This window comes from Aspergillus karnatakaensis (genome assembly GCF_047715665.1).
Source record: "Aspergillus karnatakaensis strain CBS 102800 unplaced genomic scaffold BJY04scaffold_63, whole genome shotgun sequence".
Classification (NCBI taxonomy): domain Eukaryota; kingdom Fungi; phylum Ascomycota; class Eurotiomycetes; order Eurotiales; family Aspergillaceae; genus Aspergillus; species Aspergillus karnatakaensis.
This window is the reverse complement of record NW_027395775.1, coordinates 191,941-202,882: the sequence shown is the minus strand read 5'-3', so window position 1 is coordinate 202,882 and position 10,942 is coordinate 191,941. Positions and strand designations below refer to the sequence as shown.

The 10,942-nt window shown below is 39.1% G+C and overlaps 2 protein-coding genes across 2 annotated transcripts; both read right to left on the bottom strand.

Annotated features, from left to right (window-relative positions):
* Positions 1–4,662: 4,662 nt before the first annotated feature.
* Positions 4,663–7,344, bottom strand: BJY04DRAFT_222806 (uncharacterized protein; the record flags this gene model as incomplete). The annotated part of the gene is made up of 4 exons (XM_073717502.1): positions 4,663–5,012; positions 5,063–5,419; positions 6,685–7,033; positions 7,096–7,344. 4 exons carry the CDS (start codon positions 7,342–7,344, stop codon positions 4,663–4,665), a joined length of 1,305 nt encoding a protein of 434 aa, XP_073566612.1.
* Positions 7,345–10,093: 2,749 nt separating this feature from the next.
* BJY04DRAFT_222805 (uncharacterized protein) lies at positions 10,094–10,777 on the bottom strand (the record flags this gene model as incomplete). Its single annotated transcript, XM_073717501.1, has 1 exon — positions 10,094–10,777. The coding sequence occupies one exon, from the start codon at positions 10,775–10,777 to the stop codon at positions 10,094–10,096; it is 684 nt and encodes a 227-aa protein (XP_073566611.1).
* Positions 10,778–10,942: the final 165 nt, after the last annotated feature.

The window sequence follows — 10,942 nt, the reverse complement described above, 5'->3', positions numbered from 1 at the left end:
AGAGGGATATTTTAGTATTAATAAAATATATAAAAAGATTATAAGAAACTATTATATTAAAAATATAAAAAAAAAAGTTAAAAAATATATTAGTAAATATAAAAGCTATATTAGGAACAAGCCTGCGAGGCATACTTTATATAAGAAATTATAGAATCTAGAAATACTAATAAAACTATAAGAATAAATTATAGTTAACTTTGTGGGTCCTTTACTAACTATAATATTAGGAAGGGACTATCTCGCAGTTATTATAGACTAACTTATAAAATATATTTACCTAGTATTAATAATAATAACCATAACCGCGAGGGATATAGGTCACCTATTTATTAATATTATTATTATGAATTATAGCATGCCAAAGTATATTATATTAGATAAGAATAAACTATTCACTATAAAATTCTAAAAATTAGTTATAAACTAAATAAGGATCAAGCTATAAATATCTACTACATACTAATTATTATCTAATAAATAAACTAAAAAAGTAAACCAAACTATTAAACAATATTTATAATATTATATAAACTATATACAAAATAACTAGGAAGATAACTTACTAATAACCTAGTTTATATATAATAATCTAGTTTATAGCGTAATTAGTATAATACTATTTAAAACTAATTACAGGTATTACCTAAGTATACATGGGGAACTACTATAAAAAAACTAATAACTAAGGAAGCTAACCTCTTTATAAATAAATTAAAAATAATCTAAGCCTAACTATTAAGAGACTTAGAATTTATTAATATATAAATAGTAACCTACTATAATAAGAAAAAATCTAAGGGACTAGATTTAGAAAAGGGGGGAAGATCTTTCTCTTATAATAAAATATTAAAATAAAATAACTAAGTATAAAGCTAGACTATATCCGCTTAAGATTATTTAGAACTAAAAAATAATTAGGACTAGTTAATTATTAATTAAAGCTACTAGCTTCTATAAAATATATATACCTAATTTTTTATATCTTATTATTAGAACTAGTACTTATTAATACTAAACTTGCTAAATATATAGAAATTAAGAAAATAAATAAAGTAAAATATAAAATTAAGAAGATTCTAAACTACAAGCAAGTTAGCGGCAAAACTTAATACCTAATAAAATAAAAAAATATAATACCTCTAAAAATACCTGGGAACCTATTAAGAACCCAATAAGTTACTAGAAAAAAGTTTAAGAGTACTACTAGGGATCTTAAAAATAAAAAAGGCTATATTTTACTAGAATATTAGGGACTTAATTATTTAATTTAGACTAGTTAAGTTTAAAGTTATAATAAGCTAAGTAACCTTATATTTATTAGCAAGATACTTTAGCTCCTAGTAATCCTTAGTAATTAATAAATTCTCTTTTTTAAGTTACTTAAGAAGGGTACTATTATAAACTAATATTTTAGTACTATACTTTTTATTATATTTCTTTATCTAATAAAAATACTTAATCTTTATTATTACTCGCTCTAACTCTTTTTTTATCGTATCTAGCTTAGCAGAGTATTTATTATTATTTTATTTTATTTTATTCTAGTTATGCTTGCTATAAAATTATTTTTTATACTTATAACTAAAGTAAGTATACCACGCGCAGTTCTTACTTAATAAACTTATAATATAAAAGAAACTAGTAAGAGTATAGTATTTATAAGGATTATTAACAGGGGTACTTTTTTCCTTAATAAAGTTAGCCTAGAGTATAAATTTATTATAATAGGGATATTTTACTTTTAAGGTCTTAGTAACTCGGGACATAATAAACTATTATAAAGGTAAAAGAAAGAGAAGAACTTACTAATACTAAAAGATAGGAACCTATGCTACTTATACTTCTTAGAATAAAAAGTAAAAAGAGGGGGAATAATATTAAGAACCTAGCAAGGCAAGGTTATAAAGTAAAAATAAGAATAGCTATTCTAGTTAAGATAGCTAGAAAAGAAAGATAGCAGGTTAGTTAGGACTATAATTATAAGAGGATAATAATTTAGAAAGAATAAAAACCCTAGGAAAATAATAGTCTATAAAGGACCGCTACTAGGGGAGGATAGTAATTTATAAAGGATTATTATTAAGAAAAAAATTATTATTAAGAAAGAATAGTAGTCACGGGGTAATAGCTATTACCCTAGGATAATAATCTAGTATATTTTAGTAGTAAGTTACTAGGTAAATAAAAAGGAGCTAAGGTAAGTTATAAGTTATATAAGACTATTATAAAAACTATTATAAAGCATAGTAATTAGGAAGGTAATTACTAAAAACTATTATAAGAACTACTACAGGAGTTAGTAGTTAGGAAGGTAGTTAAAATAAAAAATATTTAAGGATATTTATTACTATTATATCTAGTCTTACTTATTCTTTATAATTAATATAAATTATTATCTTAGAGTTACTTTTAAAATAATAATATACTTATATAAACTACTCTATAGGTATTTTATATATAAGATACTTGGCCTTACTTATTTTAACTAAGCTTAACCCTAACTATAACTAGTTTTTATACTAATTACTACGAGCTTATAAGAGGTTACCAGGGTTAGGAAGAAGCCAGAGGTTAGTTCTTCTGTAACAGTTCTTCCGTAACACTTAACTAGCTAGATAATATAAAAAATATTATTTCTTAATAATAGCCTTAATTAGGTCTAGATTTAAGAAACTATTATAGATTTACTAGATTATATAATAATTATATTTAGTATAGAATAATTATAGTACTAGACTTTTTAGGAAAGTACCTATATAGTAGTTAATAATTACTTATAATTTACTTTTAAATTACTTAAGGAGTACTTACTAAGTATTAAGCTTAAACTTTAAGCCTAGTTAATTAATTATAAGATTTTATTTATAATTTTTACTAGGGCTTTTGAGGGAGGTAGAGAAATATATATATAAATATTATAAAATATAAAAATAAAATAAGGGTTATAATTAAGATTTATAGGAACTAACTAGTAAAATATAATCTTATATTTAATATATACTAATTTTCCTAGTCCCTAAGGGTAATCATAGGCTAAGTAAGTACTTAATAAGTAGTTAGTAAGTAATTAGGAAAAATCTCTTAAGTACTTATTATAAAAAAATAACTTGGATTTAACTATTTTTACTATACTATATTTTTTAGTATTAATAATAACCTTACTAGTAAATAGTTCTTTAAGAAACTAAAAATAAACTAAGCTATTCTTAGGTACTTAATAGGTATAATACCTAATAGGATTAGATAATATATTAATATATTTAATATAAGAGTTAAAACTACTTAATAAGTTCTAGACTTAGTTAGTAAGTAATCTAAAACTAGTTAATAAATAATTAGCTTACTAAAATAAATAACCAAGCTAGTTATAACTAGCAAGAATCTTAGAATTTAAAATAAGATCATTTATTCTTAAAGAGATTCTTTACCACGCGGTAAAATCTAGTAGAAACTAGTTAGAAAGTAGTAATTAAAAATATACTAAATACTTTATACTTATATATAGTATTTTTAGTTATATTTTTCATAACTTTACTAATTCTATATTAAATACCTTATAAATTAGCTTATAAATTATTTATAAGATAAGTATAATATATATTCTTAAGCTATATACTTATATATTTATAAATCTTTACTCTAGAATATTAATAAGATAAGCTAAAATAAAATATTTTAAAAAATAAAGACTAGCTATAAGACCTGTTATAATATTTTTATTAAATATAATACTAAATTTATTAAGTAGTTAGTAATTACTTAATAAGTATTTAATAAGTACTTATATTATTAATTATATTTTTTATAGTTTCTTTTTACTAATTAGGAGGTATATTTATAATATAATTATATCTTATTAGATTAATTACTAGATATTTAGGAAGATTATTACTATATTTTAATTTTAGAATTTTTAATAGGTTCCTTAAAGTATTAATAAGTAAAATTAAGATATTTTCTTCTCTTTAATTAGTTAGCAAGCGCTTGGTAACTAGTTACTAGTAACTTACCTTATATAATTAATTACTTAATTTATTTTTAACTAATTAAAATAGATTATCTTATAAGAAAAATCTAGGATCTTTAAGATTTATTATAAAGTAGTTAATAAGTAGTTATTAAGTAGTTATTAAGTACTTTAGGAATTTATCTCTTAAATTAGGAAAAAAAAGAAACTAAAATCTAAACTTAAATTTAGGGAATTTATAGTTATTTAAGTTTTTTATATATTAGGGGTAATATTAAATTCCACGCGGTCAGCTAACTTGCAAGTGGCAGGACCCACTTTTAATATTAATACTACCTATCCTCTCTACTCCACGAGAATTCTAAAGTTAGTGTACGCTTAGTCAGCCCGCGGCTGAGTCAGCACTGGCAGGACGTTCGCGTGTCCTTACAATCCCTAGCTAGTTTAAGGCCTTTATTAAAGAAGAAGGTAATATTATAGATTATACTATATAAACTCTATATAATTATATAACACCTTAATACTTTATCTATATATATAAGTGAGATACTAATAGATTCCTTCTTCTCCTCTTTATACTTCTTATTCTTTCGAATTGACTATATTCCTTCCCTGTTTTGGTCCTTTCATAATACAGGTCAAAAATAAGCTTCAGACAAGCCTGGCTGTGGTCAGACACTGCCCGCGCCCCTTCACGGCAGCCCTATACCCTGCCCCGCAGGTATAGGAAGATCCTGCTTGGGCAGATCACCTGGTATGTTGATACCAACTCCGTTGCCTGGCACTGGGGGTTGGTCGCTGTAACTTGGGCCGCCGGAGATATCAACTCCTACGCCATACTGCCGCGTCTCGGGTTGTGGGTTGTAGCCCGGACCAGCAGCGCTTTCGACTCCGACGCCGTGTTGACCCGTAATGGGCCATTGTGCGTATTTTGGTCCGTCAGGATTTCCGACCCCTACTCCCTGACCTGCCGCCACAGGGTTCATGCTGCTTTGGTTGTTTGTGCTGCCGGTTTGGTCACTTGGGTTGGTCGTTTCGTTTCCTTTTGTTGGTCCAGTGGGTCTGGTATGGCCACTTTGGTTTTGGGGACACTGCGGACATTGAATACATTGGGGGCATTGAGGACATTGGGGGCACTGAGGGCAGCAGCATGGGGTCTGGTGCTTGGAGGGACCGGGTTGCTGTATACCGGGTTGCTGTATACCGGGTTGCTGTATACCGGGTTGTTGTATGCCGGGTAGTTGTATGCTGGGTAGCTGAGTGACGGGTAGTTGTATACCGGGTAGTTGTATACCGGGTAGTTGTATACCGGGTTGTTGTATGCCGGGTTGTTGTATGCCGGGTAGTTGTATGCTGGGTAGCTGAGTGACGGGTTGTTGTATGCCGGGTAGCTGAGTGACGGGTTGCTGTATACCGGGTTGTTGAATGAAGCCAGGTTGTTGGATAAGGCTAGGCAGTGAAATAACGCCAGGTTGTTGAGTAAAGCCGAGTGGTTGAACAAGGCTCGGTTGCTGAATAAACTGCATACCGCCACCTCCTGCCAACTGCATATGGTAAGACGGCCCAAGAGAGTTGCAGGGTACCTGGTTAGCCCACTGCTGAGTGCTGATCTGCAGCTGGCCTACCGGCATACCGACACAGGGTTGACCAACAGGCCATGCACCCCACACACAGCCGAGGCCATAATTCTGTCCATAAGCGCTAGACGCAAACTGTAGTCCGGGGCTAGTCAGCCCTATCTGGAGCGGTGCAGCTGGCCCATTGCCCAGCTGAGTGCAAGATAGAGTACCACTGCATGCATAAGTTCCTTGCCCGTTGCACTGCTGGACCACTGCCGCAAGGAGGGCCAAGAATAGCATTCTTATCGGCCAGGCTGGCTTTTGTCAGCCCTGGAGTTAGGATACTTTGAGACCAGCTTGGCTTGATAGTCGGTGTAACTCGAGTAAACAAACTCTTTACTTGGATGCGTTGTTGTTGTCAAGTATAGGGTTTCCGGAAAGGGACATGCTGTGCTTGTCACGGGTGTCGTTAGCTCAAGCCTGCTCTAACAGTCCAGGGATGTATCTTAATGATAAATACAAATTTGAAGCAGATATCAATTCTAGTGACGTGTGTATTTTGACGCATTCGGAGTCACGGTTCTAATGCCACAGTATGATCCGGGTTGAAGCTCACTGTTTATCGTGTTAGCCCTGCATCCGGTCATGCAGAACAGCGATTCTCCACACCGTCTCAAGCAGAAATTTCTACTGGGTTACACTCTTACTTGTTTACAGTGTCCTGGTGTAGATGTCTTTACATCTCAATATAAATAACATGCAGATATAAAGCATAGATATATTCATTATCCAGCATAAACGACACCCCAAACCCAGCCACAACATCTTCTCCATGATGATCCACCCAGAGACTTCCCAGTATACATTTCGTCTGTGCTATTAAGGCAGGTATAGATGAAGGTGATCATGAGGCCTTCCGTGCAGGCAGATACCCCAACCAATCTTGGTGTGGAATAGCAGGGAGCTGTGCACCAGGACCCGCCACAGACGAATAAAACACCTTGCCAGTGAAATGAGTAAACTCTTTGGTTTTCTCCAGCTCGGCTGGTCCGACTCCATGTGGAAAGATAAATAATTGTCGAGCGGGTCCTAAAAACGGTTCACCCAACAGGTCAGTCCACTGCAAAGTTCACAGATCAGAATGGGACATCGTACGCTCAGAGCAACCGTGGCGGTTATTCTTGTAATAACCCTTATACGCACTCTGTATCTTCCCGAAGTACTGATTCGCTGTGAATGCACTATCGAAGAGCATCACCCACTTCGGTTGGACCACGTCTCCGACGCTTTGCATGCCGTAAGCGTAAAAGAAATTTAAACGTCCTTGCTTGTCGTCTTGTTTTGCTTTCTCACGCTCTTTCCCGCTATCTGATTCGGACATCGACTTTCGCATTTCTTCTGCCATTTCTGCGTCTGTGACCTCTTCCTTCTTCTTGCCTTTTTTTGCGGCCGTCGCTACCTTCAGCTTTCCCTTATCCTCGTCGCCAAGTAGGTTGAGGAGTTGCTGTAATATGGAATTGTTAATACGGTTGAGAGATAAGGAGGTGGTTTGGATTACCACCATACATCGTTATTGTCCCAGTCAATGTCCACCACTCTGCGTAGATCTAGGCCATTCAAACCCAGCCCGTTCAGGGTCTTGTCAAGGCCGAGAGTTTCGGTTAAACCACCACCGCCTTTCGTTCCTTGACCTGTAGTAGCCTGCCCCGGATCGACTTTGTTGAGGGTATCCAGTGGGTTGTTTCCCACGACAGCGGTGGGAAGTAGCAAAAGAGTGGCCAGGAAAATGTGCATTAGGTGGACGGGCAGTGACATTCTTAGCTCAATATCCTGTAGTGCCTTGACGTGTTCCGGGTACTGTGGCAGCTGATCAGATATAAAAGCTTATCACTGACGTGCAGGATACGGCCGGCTGTCTTAGATACTTTGTACTGAGTTGAAGATCGTCACCTGTTTAGCGACTAAAGCATTAGGGTTTACAGGCCAGGTATGTCAACCGTGCCGAAGATTATCTCACAACTGTGCTTTTGACATGTAATGATGACGCTGGCTTGAAAGGCTATAATATAAGAATCCTTTGGCCTAGCCGGTGCAACCGGAGCACGATGGCACTTTCTCTTACTGGTGTGGAAACGTTGACCCATAATAATGGATATGTCGTAGTTCGGTTGGGGGGTCCCAGCCCCTTCTGAGAAGTCAAATATCAAGTCAGCCGGCGCGGTCTAGGCTGGCGTGGCCCAGAGGCTTACCACGAACTGTAGTGTGCAAGATATTCTCATGTCATAGCCTTGACTGACGCTCACAGCCAGAAATGAACATGGTGACGACGACGTTATACTTACTCGTCCAGGCCTTTTCGTCAGTGCCGCACTCGGCATCGGAACTATGTATTGACTCTACCTCTGACGCATGCATGCGATGGGTTCTGTTTTCGACGACAAAAATACTGATTGAAACTCTACCAAGACACGCCTTCAGCGAGCTTGGATGTTTCCGGCCAATGCATTTGCATAGTAGAAATAGGACCACAAATTCCAAGGTTGAGCTAGTATCCATGCACTGTGGGATGGGGATATGTCGGTAACCTTGACTGCTCGGGTCAATGTATATCATAGGTGATGTAGTATTTAGTGGCTACCAACTCAGGTTTATCTGTCTAGACTGTCATCATCATCCGCCTCATCGACTGAGTGGCTTTGTTGGCTAGAGCAGGGATTGACGTTATTTGACCCAGCGTTGTGAGAGCAATCCCCAACTGAGGTTGGATCTCCTGCATCTCCTCCAAAGTGAGCATCCTTTCGAAATTTAGAGTCCATCGTAACTCCTTTCCATTCCTCGCTTCCGCCAGGTTCCGTGTCGCCGCCACCATCAGGAGGCCATGCTCCACGGATCCACCCTCTATCGTCCAGGATGGATCGTTGGTTCACTGGGGGCTGCTCGCCTCTCCTACCTGAGGACCCTAGAGGCTGCTCCAGTGGACGATCACTGCACTTGCCCGCTGTGGACTGGGGGCGTCTTTGGCGAGGTTCGTTCCTCGAAGCTGTCCCAGCTCGCTCATTCATCCAACGAACATAGCCCTCTCCGTTGTAGCCTTCATCGCCCTCTTTCTCCTCACAGAACCTAGTATGCATTCTTGAATAGTCGGCATCATCCCAGTAATTGCGAAAGTCGCGTCTTGCTCCAGGCCCACCTAGATCTAGACTTTAGCCATATCAATCAACCGGTCAGATATTGGAAGAGTGGTCAAGATTCATACCTGCTGGCCCCATGGATGGATAGCACATCCGCATACAATACGGGCTAGTCATCCCTTCTCGGTGTGGCGGAGTAAATCCCCCAAAATTAGGTGGGTAGTACCCGCCTCCTGGCGAGTCTGGCCAGCATTGAAGACGACAGTTGGTCTGAAGTGGTTGGTAGCCCATTCCCTGCCCCATGTGAGGATTGTATCCCATTTGGTTACCCCCGAATCCGTAACCACCGTTCGTGTATCCGCCACCGCCTTGATAGCAGCTTTGCAGGCCTTGGAGGCCATTCGTGGGCGCGGGAAAGTACCCAGTGCCGGGGCCACCGAAAATTGAACACTTGCAGCTCAGAATCGAACCCCCTGGCCCCTGAGGCATGAGTGAGTGATGCAGGGGATATTGATTGCCGAATGACTGGGCGATCTGTGGCATACCTCCTGGCCCTATACCCGGCGGTCCAGGGGGACACCATAACTGTTCACAGGGATCGCCGTACCCCCATGGTCCAGGAAAATATGCAAGTGTTGAAGAAGCGTAACAAAGTAGAATGCCGAACGTGAGGGGCCTCATTTTGTACAATTTTCAGCCCTTTAGTAGAGAGCTGTTTGGGTCGAGGACGGGCGCAATCGACGCTATCACCGCAGATTAAAGGGACGTATCGTGTGCACAGCGCCAGGTGTACTAGAAAGAGCAGAGTATTGATATGATAATGGCTATCACTCCGCATGCGACTGACACCTATCAGCCTAAAGCATCAATGGGTCTACTTTGTTTCTCCACCTCAATGTAGCCGCAAACAGCGGCTGGTCTTTTGAATATGGGCTATACTGTTACACCAAAATGCGGCTGGGCTTTGGAATATGGACGTGCTCTCGGAGTTGTATTTCATCTATACTGTTACACCAGAATGCGGCTGGGCCCTGGGATGTGTGCGTGCTCTCGGAGTTGTATTTCCGTCTTGGTCCAGACTGTGACACCAGAATGCATGATGCTAACACTCCTCTCACGGTAGTCGCTGGGCTATGATGCGTACCTTGTCTGGTTGCACACAGCGGCATCTTCTCCCCACGGGCTTGAGGTTGCCCAAGGCCTGATCGAGGTCCACGGAGCACCTAAGGCAGAGATCAACATTTGCGGGACCAGCAAGTCCCTACGTACAAGTCAATGGGATTACTGGAACTGGCGTACTGTGACAGGCGAGTCAGAGCTTAGTATTTGCAAAGTAGACAACCTAGAGGATCTTGAACCGCTACTCATTGCCAGATTCCATGTATGACCGTGTGATATCGCCGGAGTTATGTCCCGATTGTTGAATCTGCATTTCACGCCTCCTTTCCAACTCGAGAAGCGACCCAGTAGTCTGGAGTATACCCCTTCTTGCCCTGTGCCAGACTGCTCCCCTGCTCACCCATCCCGCATTGCTCAGACGGTCTTCCCGGTGCAATGACGGCACACGTCGGATCATATGCGCAAAGCGCAAGGCATTCAAAGATATTCTTCAGGGCCGCTGTTGTTCGATACGGATTCTTGACACCGTCCATGAACTTCGTGCAAGCGATTTTGTACTGCACTCCACCCACCCACTGTGTCAAGTTACCGATTCCCGGACACTGTCCGTGATCTGGTGTCGTGTTGGCCTTGCTTGCTCCCGCTGATCGCGACTCAATTGCAACAGCTGTCACCCCGGGACGTTGCGGGACCGTACCTACGTTTCTATCGGCATTCCAGTAGGCATATGTCTCGCCCGGCTCCTTCATAGTCACAGCTTCGCAGGTTGGGATTGTCGAGCACATGATCAGGGCCTCTTCGAGCTTGGTTGTGGTGAGTTGTCGACCTGTCTGGTCGCCCTCAATCACATCATCGCAGATTATTTTGTATCGGACACCACCGACTTTGACTATTTTGTTGCCTGGGGGTGAGCCGGATTGGCAGAGCTTGAGGGTTTCCAGTTTGGCCAGTGACATGTCATCTTGGTCAGTGTCTGCAAAATTTTCAGCAAGTGGCATTCCTGAGGGCTTGCAGCTCGAACCTTTGGTTTCCTCGTTGGTTCCTTCTTCCTGACGCTGCTTAGTTTTTTGACCAGGCTCTCCCTTCTGACCAGGCTCTCCCTTTTGACCAGGTTCTCCCTTCTGACCAGGCTCTCCCTTCTGACCAGGCTCTCCCTTCTGACC